The sequence below is a fragment of the Oncorhynchus mykiss genome, chromosome 23 (assembly GCF_057628025.1).
Source record: "Oncorhynchus mykiss isolate SJ-2025 chromosome 23, ASM5762802v1, whole genome shotgun sequence".
In the NCBI taxonomy this organism is placed as follows: Eukaryota; Metazoa; Chordata; class Actinopteri; order Salmoniformes; family Salmonidae; genus Oncorhynchus; species Oncorhynchus mykiss.
The window spans coordinates 61,933,215-61,949,218 of record NC_143044.1 but is presented as its reverse complement, the minus strand read 5'-3'; the positions used below and the strand labels follow the sequence as shown (position 1 = coordinate 61,949,218).

At 51.7% G+C, this 16,004-nt stretch overlaps 1 protein-coding gene across 5 annotated transcripts in view; it reads right to left on the bottom strand.

The window, feature by feature from the left end:
- Positions 1-16,004, bottom strand: part of mtr (5-methyltetrahydrofolate-homocysteine methyltransferase) — a 58,886-nt gene that overhangs the window by 27,599 nt on the left and 15,283 nt on the right. For all 5 annotated transcript variants that reach the window (XM_090217874.1, XM_090217875.1, XM_090217878.1 and 2 more), the window contains 10 exons: positions 14,819-14,898; positions 14,417-14,529; positions 12,179-12,319; positions 9,761-9,946; positions 6,293-6,472; positions 5,488-5,604; positions 4,118-4,258; positions 2,184-2,273; positions 1,371-1,523; positions 500-607 (listed from right to left, as the gene is read on the bottom strand). In XM_090217874.1, coding sequence (XP_090074000.1) covers positions 500-607; positions 1,371-1,523; positions 2,184-2,273; positions 4,118-4,258; positions 5,488-5,604; positions 6,293-6,472; positions 9,761-9,946; positions 12,179-12,319; positions 14,417-14,529; positions 14,819-14,898 — 1,309 coding nt within the window. The remainder of the gene's footprint in view (positions 1-499; positions 608-1,370; positions 1,524-2,183; positions 2,274-4,117; positions 4,259-5,487; positions 5,605-6,292; positions 6,473-9,760; positions 9,947-12,178; positions 12,320-14,416; positions 14,530-14,818; positions 14,899-16,004) is intronic.

The window sequence follows — 16,004 nt, the reverse complement described above, 5'->3', positions numbered from 1 at the left end:
GGAGACAGAAACACACTGTAGAGGAGAGATGTGATGAGATGGGGAGACAGAAACACACTGTAGAGGAGAGATGTGATGAGATGGGGAGACAGAAACACACTGTAGAGGAGAGATGTGATGAGATGGGGAGACAGAAACACACTGTAGAGGAGAGATGTGATGAGATGGGGAGACAGAAACACACTGTAGAGGAGAGATGTGATGAGATGGGGAGACAGAAACACACTGTAGAGGAGAGATGTGATGAGATGGGGAGACAGAAACACACTGTAGAGGAGAGATGTGATGAGATGGGGAGACAGAAACAGACTGTAGAGGAGAGATGTGATGAGATGGGGAGACAGAAACACACTGTAGAGAGAGATGTGATGAGATGGGGAGACAGAAACAGACTGTAGAGAGACGGACAAGACAGGTAGAGAGACGGACAGACAGGAAGAGAGACAGACGGACAGACAGGTAGAGAGACAGACAGACAGACAGGTAGAGAGAGACTCACAATCTCCTCTACTGATCCTGATGCCAGTAGCATGGCCTCTCTCTCCTTCTCCATGAAGGGGATCAGGTGGGCGACAGCCTTCTTCATCACACGTGCTGACTTTATCACCTGTTACACACACACACACGCGTGCGCACACGCACACATCATGAGAAGAATAGAAACCTCTTATAGTATCTCCTCTGTGATCTCTTACCCCCTACCTGAGGATCTCTCTTTCCCCCCCTACCTGAGGATCTCTCTTTCCCCCCCTACCTGAGGATCTCTCTTTCCCCCCCTACCTGAGGATCTCTCTTTCCCCCCCTACCTGAGGATCTCTCTTTCCCCCCCTACCTGAGGATCTCTCTTTCCCCCCCTACCTGAGGATCTCTCTTTCCCCCCCTACCTGAGGATCTCTCTTTCCCCCCCTACCTGAGGATCTCTCTTTCCCCCCCTACCTGAGGATCTCTCTTTCCCCCCTACCTGAGGATCTCTCTTTCCCCCCTACCTGAGGATCTCTCTTTCCCCCCTACCTGAGGATCTCTCTTTCCCCCCTACCTGATGATCTCTCTTCCCCCCCTACCTGAGGATCTCTCTTTCCCCCCCTACCTGAGGATCTCTCTTTCCCCCCTACCTGAGGATCTCTCTTTCCCCCCTACCTGAGGATCTCTCTTTCCCCCCTACCTGAGGATCTCTCTTTCCCCCCTACCTGATGATCTCTCTTCCCCCCCTACCTGAGGATCTCTCTTTCCCCCCCTACCTGAGGATCTCTCTTTCCCCCCCTACCTGAGGATCTCTCTTCCCCCCCTACCTGAGGATCTCTCTTCCCCCCCTACCTGAGGATATCTCTTCCCTCCACTCTCTCTCCTCTCCTCCATTTCTTCCCCCTCACCTGAGGTAGGAACATCTTCCCAGCTCCAAACAGGTCTCCCACCACCTTCATGCCGTTCATCAGGGGCCCCTCGATGACGTGTAGGGGCCTCGGATAGAGCTCAGCCTGGGACCTCGCCTCCTCTGTGTCCTCTACCACATACTTATCTATACCCTGGAAAGAGCGAGAGAGAGACAGAGAAGGAATATCGATAGCAATTGTGATGGAGAAAGAGAGAGATTTGTACCTTAAATGTATCTGTACAGTTTGACCAGAACCATTTTTTCTAGACATCACTGAAAATAGCTTGGTCCCTGCAGTATATGATCAGTAGAGAGAGGGACAATAACGTGGTACCTGCATGCCACTAACCTTGATGAGCCCATACTATACTAACCTTGATGAGCCCATACTATACTAACCTTGATGAGCCCATACTATACTAACCTTGATGAGCCCATACCATACTAACCTTGATGAGCCCATACTATATTAACCTTGATGAGCCCATACTATACTAACCTTGATGAGCCCATACCATACTAACCTTGATGAGCCCATACCATACTAACCTTGATGAGCCCATACTATACTAACCTTGATGAGCCCATACTATACTAACCTTGATGAGCCCTTACTATACTAACCTTGATGAGCCCAGACTATACTAACCTTGATGAGCCCATACTATACTAACCTTGATGAGCCCATATTATACTAACCTTGATGAGCCCATACTCCAGCCTCTCTCCTACTAACCTTGATGAGCCCATACTATACTAACCTTGATGAGCCCATACTATACTAACCTTGATGAGCCCATACTATACTAACCTTGATGAGCCCATACTCCAGCCTCTCCTCCACTGTTCCCTCTCGCCACTCATCCGTCTGGACCACCTTCTTCCCTCCTTTGGCACAGCTCTGAAAACAACAGGATTATCTTCAGAGGGGAACTAGTATAATGCATTAGGGATCAGGTAACCCCAGCGAGCAGAGCCATACAGCCAGAGTTACAGGACATGTACTGTGTTAACCAGGTAGACCAGTATGTACCTGTTTATACAGAATATGTACTGTGTTGACCAGGTGGACCAGTATGTACCTGTTTATACAGCAGAATATGTACTGTGTTAACCAGGTGGACCAGTATGTACCTGTTCATTCAGCAGAATATGTACTGTGTTAACCAGGTAGACCAGTATGTACCTGTTCATACAGAATATGCTCCGTTCATCTTTCCCTCGATCCTGACTAGTCTCCCAGTCCCTGCCGCTGAATAACATCCCCACAGCATGATGGTGCCACCACCATGCTTCACCGTAGGGATGGTGCCAGGTTTCCTCCAGACGTGACGCTTGGCATTCAGGCCAAAGAGTTCAATCTTGGTTTCATCAGACCAGAGAATCTTGTTTTTCATGGTCTGACAGTCCTTTAGGTGCCTTTTGACAAACTCCAAGTGGGCTGTCATGTTCCTTTTACTGAGGAGCAGCTTCCGTCTGGCCTCTCTACCATAAAGGCCTGGTTGGTGGAGTGCTGCAGAGATGGTTGTCCTTCTGGAAGGTTCTCCCATCTCTACAGAGGAACTCTAGAGCTCTGTCAGAGTGACCATCGGGACCTTGGTCACCTCCCTGACCAAGGCCCTTCTTTCCCAATTGCTCAGTTTGGCCAGGCTACCAGCTCTAGGGAGAGTTTTGGTGGTTCCAAACTCCTTCCATTTAAGAATGATGGAGACCACTGTGTTCTTGGGGACCTTCAATGCTGCAGACATGTTTTTGTACCCTTCCCCAGATCTGTGTCTCGACACAATCCTGTCTCTGAGCTCTACAGACAATTCCTTCGACCTCATGGCTTGGTTTTTGCTCTGACATTCACTGTCAACTGTGGGATCTTATATAGACAGGTGTGTGCCTCTCCAAATCATGTCCAATCAAAATAATTTACTACAGGTGGACTCCAATCAAGTTGTAGAAACATCTCAAGGATGATCAATGGAAAAAGGATGCATCTGAGCTCAATTTCAAGTCTCATAGCAAAGGGTCTGAATACTTATGTAAATAAGGAATTGCTGTTTAACAAAATTGCAAACATTTCTAAAAAAAACATTTGTACTTTTTCATTATGGGATATTGTGTATAGATTGCTGAGGGGAATTTTTTTTTTATCCATTTTAGAATAAGGCTGTAACGTAACAACATGTGGGAAAAGTCCAGGGGTCTGAATACTTACCCGAAGGCCCTGTACCGGTGTATACAAGCACAGTAAGATATACTAGGATATGTACTGTAGTGTGTAAACCATATACCTGTGCATACAAGCACAGTAAGTTATACTAGGATATGTACTGTAGTGTGTAAACCATATACCTGTGTATACAAGCACAGTAAGTTATACTAGGATATGTACTGTAGTGTGTAAACCATATACCTGTGTATACAAGCACATTAAGATATACTAGGATATGTACTGTAGTGTGTAAACCATATACCTGTGTATACAAGCACAGTAAGTTATACTAGGATATGTACTGTAGTGTGTAAACCATATACCTGCACATTAAGTTATACTAGGATATGTACTGTAGTGTTTAAACCATATGTACAGTGTGTACAGTATGTTATACTAGGATATGTACTGTAGTGTGTAAACCATATGTACAGTGTGTACAGTATGTTATACTAGGATATGTACTGTAGTGTTTAAACCATATGTACAGTGTGTACAGTAAGTTATACTAGGATATGTACTGTAGTGTGTAAACCATTTACCTGTGCATACAGCAGTAGTTTCTCTGTGGCCTCCGGATCTTTGTTCCAGATAAGGTTCTCACACATGAGCAGGAGCTCCTTGTCGATATCATCATAGACAGGCAGGCTGCCAGCGTTCACTATGCCCATGTCCATACCGTCCTATAGGAGACAGCAGAACAACAGGGTTACTCATGCAGGGATAACGTAGTAGGGACGCTAGCTGGCTAGATGTCGATAGCCACTGGCTAACGTAGTAGGGCCGCTAGCTGGCTAGATGTCGATAGCCACTGGCTAACGTAGTAGGGCCGCTAGCTGGCTAGATGTCGATAGCCACTGGCTAACGTAGTAGGGCCGCTAGCTGGCTAGATGTCGATAGCCACTGGCTAACGTAGTAGGGCCGCTAGCTGGCTAGATGTCGATAGCCACTGGCTAACGTAGTAGGGCCGCTAGCTAGCTAGATGTCGATAGCCACTGGCTAACGTAGTAGGGCCGCTAGCTAGCTAGATGTTGATAGCCACTGGGTAACGTAGTAGGGCCGCTAGCTAGCTAGATGTTGATAGCCACTGGGTAACGTAGTAGGGCCGCTAGCTGGCTAGATGTCGATAGCCACTGGCTAACGTAGTAGGGCCGCTAGCTAGCTAGATGTCGATAGCCACTGGCTAACGTAGTAGGGCCTCTAGCTGGCTAGATGTCGATAGCCACTGGCTAACGTAGTAGGGCCGCTAGCTGACTAGATGTCGATAGCCACTGGCTAACGTAGTAGGGCCGCTAGCTGGCTAGATGTCGATAGCCACTGGCTAACGTAGTAGGGCCGCTAGCTGGCTAGATGTCGATAGCCACTGGCTAACGTAGTAGGGCCGCTAGCTGGCTAGATGTCGATAGCCACTGGCTAACGTAGTAGGGCCGCTAGCTAGCGTTCAACCTACCTTGACGGCGCAGTTTAGGAAGGTTCATTCTACCTTGATGGCGAGGTAGAGGAAGGCTCCACCTACCTTGATGGCGTGGTAGAGGAAGGCTCCACCTACCTTGATGGCGAGGTAGAGGAAGGCTCCACCTACCTTGATGGCGTGGTAGAGGAAGGCTCCACCTACCTTGATGGCGAGGTAGAGGAAGGCTCCACCTACCTTGATGGCGTAGTAGAGGAAGGCTCCACCTACCTTGATGGCGAGGTAGAGGAAGGCTCCACCTACCTTGATGGCGTGGTAGAGGAAGGCTCCACCTACCTTGATGGCGAGGTAGAGGAAGGCTCCACCTACCTTGATGGCGAGGTAGAGGAAGGCTCCACCTACCTTGATAGCGAGGTAGAGGAAGGCTCCACCTACCTTGATGGCGAGGTAGAGGAAGGCTCCACCTACCTTGATGGCGTGGTAGAGGAAGGCTCCACCTACCTTGATGGCGTGGTAGAGGAAGGCTCCATGCATGGCCTCTCTGATGACCTCCATGCCTCTGAAGGAGAAGGACAGGTTGGACAGGCCTCCACTGATCCTGGCCCCAGGCAACAACTCCTGTAGAGAATATATATCAATATTATATACTGTTAAAAGGTCAGGTTGATCCTGACCCCAGGTAACGACTCCTGTACAGAATATATATCAATATTATATACTGTTAAAAGGTCAGGTTGATTCTGACCCCAGGTAACGACTCCTACAGAAAACACAGTATGGGTCATTAACAGTACAGCCTGGAAGCCCACACTGCCATGCGGGTTGTTTGAAATCCCCCTGAGGTGAGATGTAATCTCCTTTCCCAGAAGACCCTGGACAGCTGGGTGCTGTAACATCACCACTGGTGTGGATACAGAAAGACGACACAGTCCCAGAGAAATCCCCGGAGCCTGACAACAGGAAGCCGTGTTAGTGGCCGCGTTTAGCAGAAAGACGACACAGTCCCAGAGAAATCCCCGGAGCCTGACAACAGGAAGCCGTGTTAGTGGCCGCGTTTAGCAGAAAGACGACACAGTCCCAGAGAAATCCCCGGAGCCTGACAACAGGAAGCCGTGTTAGTGGCCGCGTTTAGCAGAAAGACGACACAGTCCCAGAGAAATCCCCGGAGCCTGACAACAGGAAGCCGTGTTAGTGGCCGAGTTTAGCAGAAAGATGACACAGTCCCAGAGAAATCCCCGGAGCCTGACAACAGGAAGCCGCGTTAGTGACCGAGTTTAGCAGAAACACGACACGGGTCTCAACTGACCTTAATGAGCCTGGTGGCTCTGATGAAGTTGATGGCGTACTCGCTGTGTTCCTCCATGCCCGTGCCGATGGTCAGGATGTTGGGGTCAAAGATGATGTCGTTGGGGTCAAAGCCCACTTGAGTTACCAGGAGGCGATAGGCTCTGCTGCAGATGTCGACCTTGCGCTCTGTCTCGGTAGCCTGTAGGAAACCGGAGAAGACAGCTGTTTCAAGGCCTTGAGTGTTTTTTATAGGGCAAGGCAGCTCTAACCAACATCTCCAATCTGGTCTCATTGATTGGGCTCCATGTTAACTGACTCCTGACTCCAATTAGCTTTTGGAGAAGTCATTAACCTAGGGGTTCACATACTTTTTACAACCTACACTGTGGATGTTTAAATGATGTATTCAATATAGATGAGAAAAATACAATAATGTCTGTGTTATTAGTTTAAGCACACTGTGTTTGTCTATTGTTGTGACTTAGATGAAGATCAGATCAAATTTGATGACCAATTAACACATAAATCCAGGTATTTCCGAAGGGTTCACATACTTTTCCTTGCCGCTGTATATTCCTCTCCTTTCCAGCTGACAGTCTCACCTGACCCTCCTCGTCGAAGGCCATAACCACCACGGCAGGCAGCCCCGTGGCGTCTGACAGTCTCACCTGACCCTCCTCGTCGAAGGCCATAACCACCACGGCAGGCAGCCCCGTGGCGTCTGACAGTCTCACCTGACCCTCCTCGTCGAAGGCCATAACCACCACGGCAGCCCCGTAGCGTCTGACAGTCTCACCTGACCTTCCTCGTCGAAGGCCATAACCACCACGGCAGCCCCGTGGCGTCTGACAGTCTCACCTGACCCTCCTCGTTGAAGGCCATAACCACCACGGCAGCCCCGTGGCGTCTGACAGTCTCACCTGACCCTCCTCGTCGAAGGCCATAACCACCACGGCAGCCCCGTAGCGTCTGACAGTCTCACCTGACCCTCCTCGTCGAAGGCCATAACCACCACGGCAGCCCCGTGGCGTCTGACAGTCTCACCTGACCCTCCTCGTTGAAGGCCATAACCACCACGGCAGCCCCGTCTGACAGTCTCACCTGACCCTCCTCGTCGAAGGCCATAACCACCACGGCAGCCCCGTCTGACAGTCTCACCTGACCCTCCTCGTCGAAGGCCATAACCACCACGGCAGCCCCGTAGCGTCTGACAGTCTCACCTGACCCTCCTCGTCGAAGGCCATAACCACCACGGCAGCCCCGTGGCGTCTGACAGTCTCACCTGACCCTCCTCGTTGAAGGCCATAACCACCACGGCAGCCCCGTGGCGTCTGACAGTCTCACCTGACCCTCCTCGTCGAAGGCCATAACCACCACGGCAGCCCCGTGGCGTCTGACAGTCTCACCTGACCCTCCTCGTTGAAGGCCATAACCACCACGGCAGCCCCGTGGCGTCTGACAGTCTCACCTGACCCTCCTCGTTGAAGGCCATAACCACCACGGCAGCCCCGTGGCGTCTGACAGTCTCACCTGACCCTCCTCGTTGAAGGCCATAACCACCACGGCAGCCCCGTGGCGTCTGACAGTCTCACCTGACCCTCCTCGTTGAAGGCCATAACCACCACGGCAGCCCCGTGGCGTCTGTCAGTCTCACCTGACCCTCCTCGTCGAAGGCCATAACCACCACGGCAGCCCCGTGGCGTCTGACAGTCTCACCTGACCCTCCTCGTTGAAGGCCATAACCACCACGGCAGCCCCGTCTGACAGTCTCACCTGACCCTCCTCGTCGAAGGCCATAACCACCACGGCAGGCAGCCCCGTGGCGTCTGACAGTCTCACCTGACCCTCCTCGTCGAAGGCCATAACCACCACGGCAGGCAGCCCCGTGGCGTCTGACAGTCTCACCTGACCTTCCTCGTCGAAGGCCATAACCACCACGGCAGCCCCGTGGCGTCTGACAGTCTCACCTGACCCTCCTCGTTGAAGGCCATAACCACCACGGCAGCCCCGTGGCGTCTGACAGTCTCACCTGACCCTCCTCGTCGAAGGCCATAACCACCACGGCAGCCCCGTAGCGTCTGACAGTCTCACCTGACCCTCCTCGTCGAAGGCCATAACCACCACGGCAGCCCCGTGGCGTCTGACAGTCTCACCTGACCCTCCTCGTTGAAGGCCATAACCACCACGGCAGCCCCGTCTGACAGTCTCACCTGACCCTCCTCGTCGAAGGCCATAACCACCACGGCAGCCCCGTCTGACAGTCTCACCTGACCCTCCTCGTCGAAGGCCATAACCACCACGGCAGCCCCGTAGCGTCTGACAGTCTCACCTGACCCTCCTCGTCGAAGGCCATAACCACCACGGCAGCCCCGTGGCGTCTGACAGTCTCACCTGACCCTCCTCGTTGAAGGCCATAACCACCACGGCAGCCCCGTGGCGTCTGACAGTCTCACCTGACCCTCCTCGTCGAAGGCCATAACCACCACGGCAGCCCCGTGGCGTCTGACAGTCTCACCTGACCCTCCTCGTTGAAGGCCATAACCACCACGGCAGCCCCGTGGCGTCTGACAGTCTCACCTGACCCTCCTCGTTGAAGGCCATAACCACCACGGCAGCCCCGTGGCGTCTGACAGTCTCACCTGACCCTCCTCGTTGAAGGCCATAACCACCACGGCAGCCCCGTGGCGTCTGACAGTCTCACCTGACCCTCCTCGTTGAAGGCCATAACCACCACGGCAGCCCCGTGGCGTCTGTCAGTCTCACCTGACCCTCCTCGTCGAAGGCCATAACCACCACGGCAGCCCCGTGGCGTCTGACAGTCTCACCTGACCCTCCTCGTTGAAGGCCATAACCACCACGGCAGCCCCGTCTGACAGTCTCACCTGACCCTCCTCGTTGAAGGCCATAACCACCACGGCAGCCCCGTGGCGTCTGACAGTCTCACCTGACCCTCCTCGTTGAAGGCCATAACCACCACGGCAGCCCCGTCTGACAGTCTCACCTGACCCTCCTCGTCAAAGGCCATAACCACCACGGCAGCCCCGTGGCGTCTGACAGTCTCACCTGACCCTCCTCGTCGAAGGCCATAACCACCACGGCAGCCCCGTGGCGTCTGACAGTCTCACCTGACCCTCCTCGTTGAAGGCCATAACCACCACGGCAGCCCCGTGGCGTCTGTCAGTCTCACCTGACCCTCCTCGTCGAAGGCCATAACCACCACGGCAGCCCCGTGGCGTCTGACAGTCTCACCTGACCCTCCTCGTTGAAGGCCATAACCACCACGGCAGCCCCGTCTGACAGTCTCACCTGACCCTCCTCGTTGAAGGCCATAACCACCACGGCAGCCCCGTGGCGTCTGACAGTCTCACCTGACCCTCCTCGTTGAAGGCCATAACCACCACGGCAGCCCCGTCTGACAGTCTCACCTGACCCTCCTCGTCAAAGGCCATAACCACCACGGCAGCCCCGTGGCGTCTGACAGTCTCACCTGACCCTCCTCGTCGAAGGCCATAACCACCACGGCAGCCCCGTAGCGTCTGACAGTCGTAGCCCTCTGGAGAAACTCCTCTTCTCCTTCCTTCAGACTGATGCTGTTCACGATACACTTCCCCTGACAACACTTCAGCCCCGCCTTGATCACCTCGAAGTTCGACGAGTCTATACACAGAGGTACCTAGGAGAGGAGAGAGAGAGAGAGAGAGAGAGAGAGAGAGAGAGAGAGAGAGAGAGAGAGAGAGAGAGGACACCTGGAAGTTAGACGAGTCTATACACAGAGGTACCTAGGAGAGGAGAGAGAGAGGACACCTGGAAGTTAGACGAGTCTATACACAGAGGTACCTAGGAGAGGAGAGAGGAGACCTGGAAGTTAGACGAGTCTATACACAGAGGTACCTAGGAGAGGAGAGAGGAGACCTGGAAGTTAGACGAGTCTATACACAGAGGTACCTAGGAGAGAGAGGACACCTGGAAGTTAGACGAGTCTATACACAGAGGTACCTAGGAGAGGAGAGAGAGAGGACACCTGGAAGTTAGACGAGTCTATACACAGAGGTACCTAGGAGAGGAGAGAGGAGACCTGGAAGTTAGACGAGTCTATACACAGAGGTACCTAGGAGAGGAGAGAGGAGACCTGGAAGTTAGACGAGTCTATACACAGAGGTACCTAGGAGAGGAGAGGAGAGAGAGACGGGACACCTGGAGGTTAGACGAGTCTATACACAGAGGTACCTAGGAGAGGAGAGAGAGAGGACACCTGGAAGTTAGACGAGTCTATACACAGAGGTACCTAGGAGAGGAGAGAGGAGACCTGGAAGTTAGACGAGTCTATACACAGAGGTACCTAGGAGAGGAGAGAGGAGACCTGGAAGTTAGACGAGTCTATACACAGAGGTACCTAGGAGAGAGAGGACACCTGGAAGTTAGACGAGTCTATACACAGAGGTACCTAGGAGAGGAGAGAGAGAGGACACCTGGAAGTTAGACGAGTCTATACACAGAGGTACCTAGGAGAGGAGAGAGGAGACCTGGAAGTTAGACAAGTCTATACACAGAGGTACCTAGGAGAGGAGAGAGGAGACCTGGAAGTTAGACGAGTCTATACACAGAGGTACCTAGGAGAGGAGAGAGGAGACCTGGAAGTTAGACGAGTCTATACACAGAGGTACCTAGGAGAGGAGAGAGGAGACCTGGAAGTTAGACGAGTCTATACACAGAGGTACCTAGGAGAGGAGAGGAGAGAGAGACGGGACACCTGGAGGTTAGACGAGTCTATACACAGAGGTACCTAGGAGAGGAGAGGAGAGAGAGACGGGACACCTGGAGGTTAGACGAGTCTATACACAGAGGTACCTAGGAGAGGAGAGAGAGAGGAGAGAGAGGACACCTGGAAGTTAGACGAGTCTATACACAGAGGTACCTAGGAGAGGAGAGAGAGAGAGAGGACACCTGGAAGTTAGACGAGTCTATACACAGAGGTACCGAGGAGAGAGAGAGGACACCTGGAAGTTAGACGAGTCTATACACAGAGGTACCTAGGAGAGGAGAGAGGAGACCTGGAAGTTAGACGAGTCTATACACAGAGGTACCTAGGAGAGGAGAGAGAGAGGACACCTGGAAGTTAGACGAGTCTATACACAGAGGTACCTAGGAGAGAGAGGACACCTGGAAGTTAGACGAGTCTATACACAGAGGTACCTAGGAGAGGAGAGAGAGAGGAGGATTAAGAGGACAACTAGGAGAGGAGAGAGAGGAGGATTAAGAGGACAACGAGGAGAGGAGAGAGAGGAGGATAAAGAGGACAACGAGGAGAGGAGAGAGAAGAGGATTAAGAGGACAACGAGGAGAGGAGAGAGAGGAGGATTAAGAGGACAACGAGGAGAGGAGAGAGAGGAGGATAAAGAGGACAACGAGGAGAGGAGAGAGAGGAGGATAAAGAGGACAACGAGGAGAGGAGAGAGAGGAGGATAAAGAGGACAACGAGGAGAGGAGAGAGAGGAGGATTAAGAGGACAACGAGGAGAGGAGAGAGAGGAGGATAAAGAGGACAACGAGGAGAGGAGAGAGAGGAGGATTAAGAGGACAACGAGGAGAGGAGAGAGAGGAGGATAAAGACGACAACGAGGAGAGGAGAGAGAGGAGGATAAAGAGGACAACGAGGAGAGGAGAGAGAGGAGGATTAAGAGGACAACGAGGAGAGGAGAGAGAGGAGGATTAAGAGGACAACGAGGAGAGGAGAGAGAGGAGGATTAAGAGGACAAGTGGTTCATCTTCCTGTAGCTCAGTACATAGTAACATCACCTCTCTGATACAGTATCACAGGAAGTGGTTTAGAAACACGGTTGAACGTCGGGAAGCATTCAACAGTACGCAGGTATCTTATCTTTTTGAAATGTCCAGTTGATTCCTACCCTGGCGATGTCAGGCTCGGAGGATATGAGACAGCAGAACCGGGCCATGGCGGCAGGACCCTCCAACATCCCCTCGTCCATGTTGATGTCCAACACCTGGGCTCCCATCTCCACCTGGGTCTTGGCTATGCTCAACGCCTCCTGGAGACAGACAGGGACCGGTTCACAGACAGGGACCGGTTCACAGACAGGGACACAGACAGGGACCGGTTCACAGACAGGGACACAGACAGGGACCGGTTCACAGACAGGGACACAGACAGGGACCGGTTCACAGACATGGACACAGACAGGGACCGGTTCACAGACAGGGACAAAGACAGGGACACAGACAGGGACACAGACAGGGACACAGACAGGGACACAGACAGGGACACAGACAGGGACCGGTTCACAGACAGGGACCGGTTCACAGACAGGGACACAGACACAGACAGGGACCGGTTCACAGACGGGGACACAGACACAGACAGGGACCGGTTCACAGACAGGGACACAGACAGGGACCGGTTCACAGACAGGGACCGGTTCACAGACAGGGACACAGACACAGACAGGGACCGGTTCACAGACAGGGACACAGACACAGACAGGGACCGGTTCACAGACAGGGACACAGACAGGGACCGGTTCACAGACAGGGACACAGACACAGACAGGGACCGGTTCACAGACAGGGACACAGACAAGGACCGGTTCACAGACAGGGACACAGACACAGACAGGGACCGATTCACAGACAGGGACACAGACAGGGACCGGTTCACAGACAGGGGCACAGACAGGGGCACAGACAGGGGCACAGACAGGGGCACAGACAAGGACACAGACAGGGGCCGGTTCACAGACAGGAACACAGACAGGGACCGGTTCACAGACAGGGACCGGTTCACAGACAGGGACCGGTTCACAGACAGGGACCGGTTCACAGACAGGGACACAGACACAGACAGGGACCGGTTCACAGACGGGGACACAGACAGGGACCGGTTCACAGACAGGGACACAGACACAGACAGGGACCGGTTCACAGACAGGGACACAGACAGGGACCGGTTCACAGACAGGGACACAGACACAGACAGGGACCGGTTCACAGACAGGGACACAGACAAGGACCGGTTCACAGACAGGGACACAGACACAGACAGGGACCGATTCACAGACAGGGACACAGACAGGGACCGGTTCACAGACAGGGGCACAGACAGGGGCACAGACAGGGGCACAGACAGGGGCACAGACAAGGACACAGACAGGGGCCGGTTCACAGACAGGGACACAGACAGGGACCGGTTCACAGACAGGGACACAGACAGGGACACAGACAGGGACCGGTTCACAGACGGGGACACAGACAGGGACCGGTTCACAGACGGGGACACAGACAGGGGCACAGACAGGGGCACAGACAGGGACACAGACAGGGGCCGGTTCACAGACAGGGGCCGGTTCACAGACAGGGACACAGACAGGGACCGGTTCACAGACAGGGACACAGACAGGGACCGGTTCACAGACAGGGACACAGACACAGACAGGGACCGGTTCACAGACAGGGACACAGACAGGGACCGGTTCACAGACAGGGACACAGACACAGACAGGGACCGGTTCACAGACAGGGACACAGACAGGGACCGGTTCACAGACGGGGACACAGACAGGGACACAGACAGGGACACAGACAGGGACCGGTTCACAGACAGGGACCGGTTCACAGACAGGGACACAGACAGGGACCGGTTCATAGATGGAGACACAGACAGGGACACAGACAGGGACCGGTTCACAGACAGGGACACAGACAGGGACTGGTTCACAGACGGGGACACAGACAGGGGCACAGACAGGGACACAGACAAGGACACAGACAGGGACCGGTTCACAGACAGGGACACAGACAGGGACCGGTTCACAGACGGGGACACAGACAGGGACACAGACAGGGACCGGTTCACAGACAGGGACACAGACGGGGACACAGACAGGGACACAGACAGGGACACAGACAGGGACACAGACAGGGACACAGACAGGGACACAGACAGGGGCCGGTTCACAGACCGGGACACAGACAGGGACCGGTTCACAGACAGGGACACAGACAGGGACACAGACAGGGACACAGACAGGGGCCGGTTCACAGACAGGGACACAGACAGGGACCGGTTCACAGACAGGGACACAGACAGGGACCGGTTCACAGACAGGGACCGGGGACCGGTTCACAACTACCTCGTAGTTTCCCGACATGATCAGCTTGGCGAACTTCCTTGATCCAGCCACGTTGCACCGCTCGCCGATGTTGACGAAATTAGTGTACGGACCGATCCTGAATGGCTCCAGACCTGTGACACAAAACATACATGCTCAAGCTGTGGCGAAAAGCTCGTCTGTGGTTGGCTGAGACTATTCATCAGTGCTACCGTGACTGAGAAGGTAAATCTCAGAGCAGATCTACTGTAGATTCAGGTCCTCCCGGTCTACGCCATTATATTATCATGATTATCTTTAAAAATAAAAAAAGGCAGAACTGATCCTAGATCAGCACGTCTACTCTGCCAGGCTTTATATAAAATACCAGCCCTGGAACGGCCTGGACGGACAGAGAGCTCATCTAGACTCTAGTCGTTCTACCTGCGAGTAGCATGTAGTCCTGAAAGACGTCAGTAGGGGGCACTCTGGGATGGCAGTGCTTCACTTTCTCAGCAATGGCCCTGAACACACAGAGAGAGATGTATATTAGTTTCACATCTATCAGTCCTATATCTATAGACAATATATCAGTCCTATATCTATAGACAATATATCAGTCCTATATCTATAGACAGTATATCAGTCCTGTATCTATAGACAGTAGTATAGACAGTATATCAGTCCTATATCTATAGACAGCAGTATAGACAGTATATCAGTCCTATATCTATAGATAATATATCAGTCCTATATCTATAGACAATATATCAGTCCTATATCTATAGACAGTAGTATAGACAATATATCAGTCCTATATCTATAGACAGCAGTATAGACAATATATCAGTCCTATATCTATAGACAATATATCAGTCCTATATCTATAGACAGTATATCAGTCCTATATCTATAAACAATATATCAGTCCTATATCTATAGACAATATATCAGTCCTATATCTATAGACAGTAGTATAGACAGTATATCAGTCCTATATCTATAGACAGTAGTATAGACAGTATATCAGTCCTATATCTATAGATAGTATATCAGTCCTATATCTATAGACAATATATCAGTCCTATATCTATAGACAATATATCAGTCCTATATCTATAGACAGTAGTATAGACAGTATATCAGTCCTATATCTATAGATAGTATATCAGTCCTATATCTATAGACAATATATCAGTCCTATATCTAGAGACAGTATATCAGTCCTATATCTATAGACAATATATCAGTCCTATATCTATAGACAATATATCAGTCCTATATCTATAGACAGTAGTATAGACAGTATATCAGTCCTATATCTATAGATAGTATATCAGTCCTATATCTATAGACAATATATCAGTCCTATATCTATAGACAACATATCAGTTCTATATCTATAGACAGTATATCAGTCCTATATCTATAAACAATATATCAGTCATATCTATAGACAATATATCAGTCCTATATCTATAGACAGCAGTATAGACAGTATATCAGTCCTATATCTATAGACAATATATCAGTCCTATATCTATAGACAACATATCAGTTCTATATCTATAGACAGTATATCAGTCCTATATCTATAAACAATATATCAGTCATATCTATAGACAATATA